Raw genomic sequence first — 2180 nt, forward strand, 5'->3', positions numbered from 1 at the left:
TTTTTATACATCAATAAATTTCTATCACATATCTGTTAAAAGACAAAATAATAGATTTTATTATTACCAAAGATTAACTCTCTCTCTCTCTCTCTCTCTCTCTCTCTCTCTCTCTCTTTTTTTGTGTATGTTGCGATGTATACTGGAAGATCTCTTATTTTATAATAATTTTGTATATTTCTTTCTTGATCCTTGATGTAATATCGCGTAAACAAACGAGCTACCATCATCCCCAATATAACCAGAGGAATGGTGCGACGGGTACGCGTTTTGATCTGTACGCAAAGTCTAGATGAAAGGATAAGGAATATCCCCGTGGAATATCATCACAGACGCTGACACGACTTTAATGTTCCCGCTAGTAATATATTCTCCCACGCCTCATGTCTACTTTATTATTTTTATTTTTGCCCCAGCCCCGCGTCCAAGCCAATAAAGTAAGGGACCTCTGGTATATAATTCGAGGGGATTAATTGTCAGAATTTGTCGATTATTTGCATATCAAATCGTTTTATCCGCAATTCTTAATATATACGATTTGAATAAAATTGATCGATGATAAACGACAGGTATTTCCGTATAAATATAATTGTGATTGTATTTATTATTATTCTATAACTTTTCGTTTTCCTTTGTAGTGCGTTTGATTTCCAGTCCAGTTGAATATAAAGATACGATAGATTCATTTAATAATATTCATCAATAATTTATACACAAACCATCAAAAGGATACGCGGGGTAAATTGTATCTATATAATTAACTGACATGACGTGTTTAATTACTCGCGATTCTCGTTAAATATCATTTTTGTCCATGCATTATGCAATGTATTCAGTATTTTATTAATTAATAATGTAATAATGCGAGCAAACTGTGATATCTCTTATCAAAGCTGGTAATCCTATAAAACATAATTTAAAAAATAATTGTAAAGATTATTATATTCAAAAAAAGGCATATGTCAATTAAAATACATAAAAATAAAGTTAAATACTACATTGAAAAGTTATTCGTTTCAAGACATCTATTACACATAATATTTTATGTTCCAGCTGGATCCATGATTGTGGCAAAATGGTGGATTGGCAAAAGGCACTTCTAATGATGTTATTGGCGCTCCTGATCTATCCGAATGATATTTTTGGTAAGCGTCAAATTTTCATTTATGCCCTACTTGTACATTATACTCAAATACAGATAGATAGATAGATAGATAGATAGATAGATAGATAGATAGATAGAGAGAGAGAGAGAGAGAGAGAGAGAGAGAGAGAGGATTTCAATCAATTTGCATCAGTTACAAGGTATCTCTCCTCGAATTAATAATAGATAGACATTGTGGATCAAAGAAATTTCAGAAAAACAAGATTAATTTAGCGAAATCCCTTAACGGATTTCTGGTTGATCCCGGCGATATTAGGATCCCAATAAGAGTAGATTCCTATCGTGTCACGCGAACGTGCGGGTTGTAGATTTCGAGCGCCGCCGAACCCGATGAATATGAGAACCATGAGATATATATCGCGCTATGTATGGGCAATTTTGCAACTAAGCCGCCCGACTGTGCACGACCACCTGTAAATACAATACCGGAACTAATCCGCTTTTGAAACGCACACTTGCACGGCACGACATACTGCGATATTGGCCTTACGACCTTCCACTTTAGTGAGATATTACTTTTTCTGAATGCCAATGTGTGCCCCGGTTAAAGCGAACCACTCGCAGTTCCGTTAAAACACGCATATTATCGCTCACTTTACTATCCGCGCGTACAAATAAAATCGTACATCTTTCATACAATATTCATAATAAAAATATATACATGCGTAATATATTGTAATGTATCCAGATATAAATTTTTATGTATGAAATAAATCAATCTTTTTATAGTGCAGATTTTTAAAGAGCTTTAATTACGATAATTTAATATTTAATATTAGAAGCTAAAAGGTTTCGTAGATTAAGCTAATGATCTAAATAAGTTTTTAGCTCATTTCAAGTGAAATTTATATCAAAAACAGAAATAAAATTATTTTAATAGAAATGCATCAGAGCACAGGTTTTAGTGCTTACATATTCGATTATAGTAATTAATTAATAAACCGGTAAATCGGTATTATTTCGGATATAGTATTAATTGTTTATTAATTTCATTATACTAATAATTAGTTATTAT

At 32.3% G+C, this 2180-nt stretch overlaps 1 protein-coding gene across 1 annotated transcript in view; it reads left to right on the forward strand.

Moving 5' to 3' along the window:
* Nucleotides 1-1075: 1075 nt before the first annotated feature.
* LOC108754049 (lachesin-like) overlaps nt 1076-2180 on the forward strand; it is a 44358-nt gene continuing 43253 nt past the window's right edge. Inside the window, exon 1 of the mRNA XM_018496079.1 lies at nt 1076-1145. Coding sequence (XP_018351581.1) covers nt 1076-1145 — 70 coding nt within the window. The remainder of the gene's footprint in view (nt 1146-2180) is intronic.

The sequence above is a fragment of the Trachymyrmex septentrionalis genome, unplaced genomic scaffold (assembly GCF_001594115.1).
Source record: "Trachymyrmex septentrionalis isolate Tsep2-gDNA-1 unplaced genomic scaffold, Tsep1.0 scaffold75, whole genome shotgun sequence".
NCBI lineage: Eukaryota > Metazoa > Arthropoda > Insecta > Hymenoptera > Formicidae > Trachymyrmex > Trachymyrmex septentrionalis.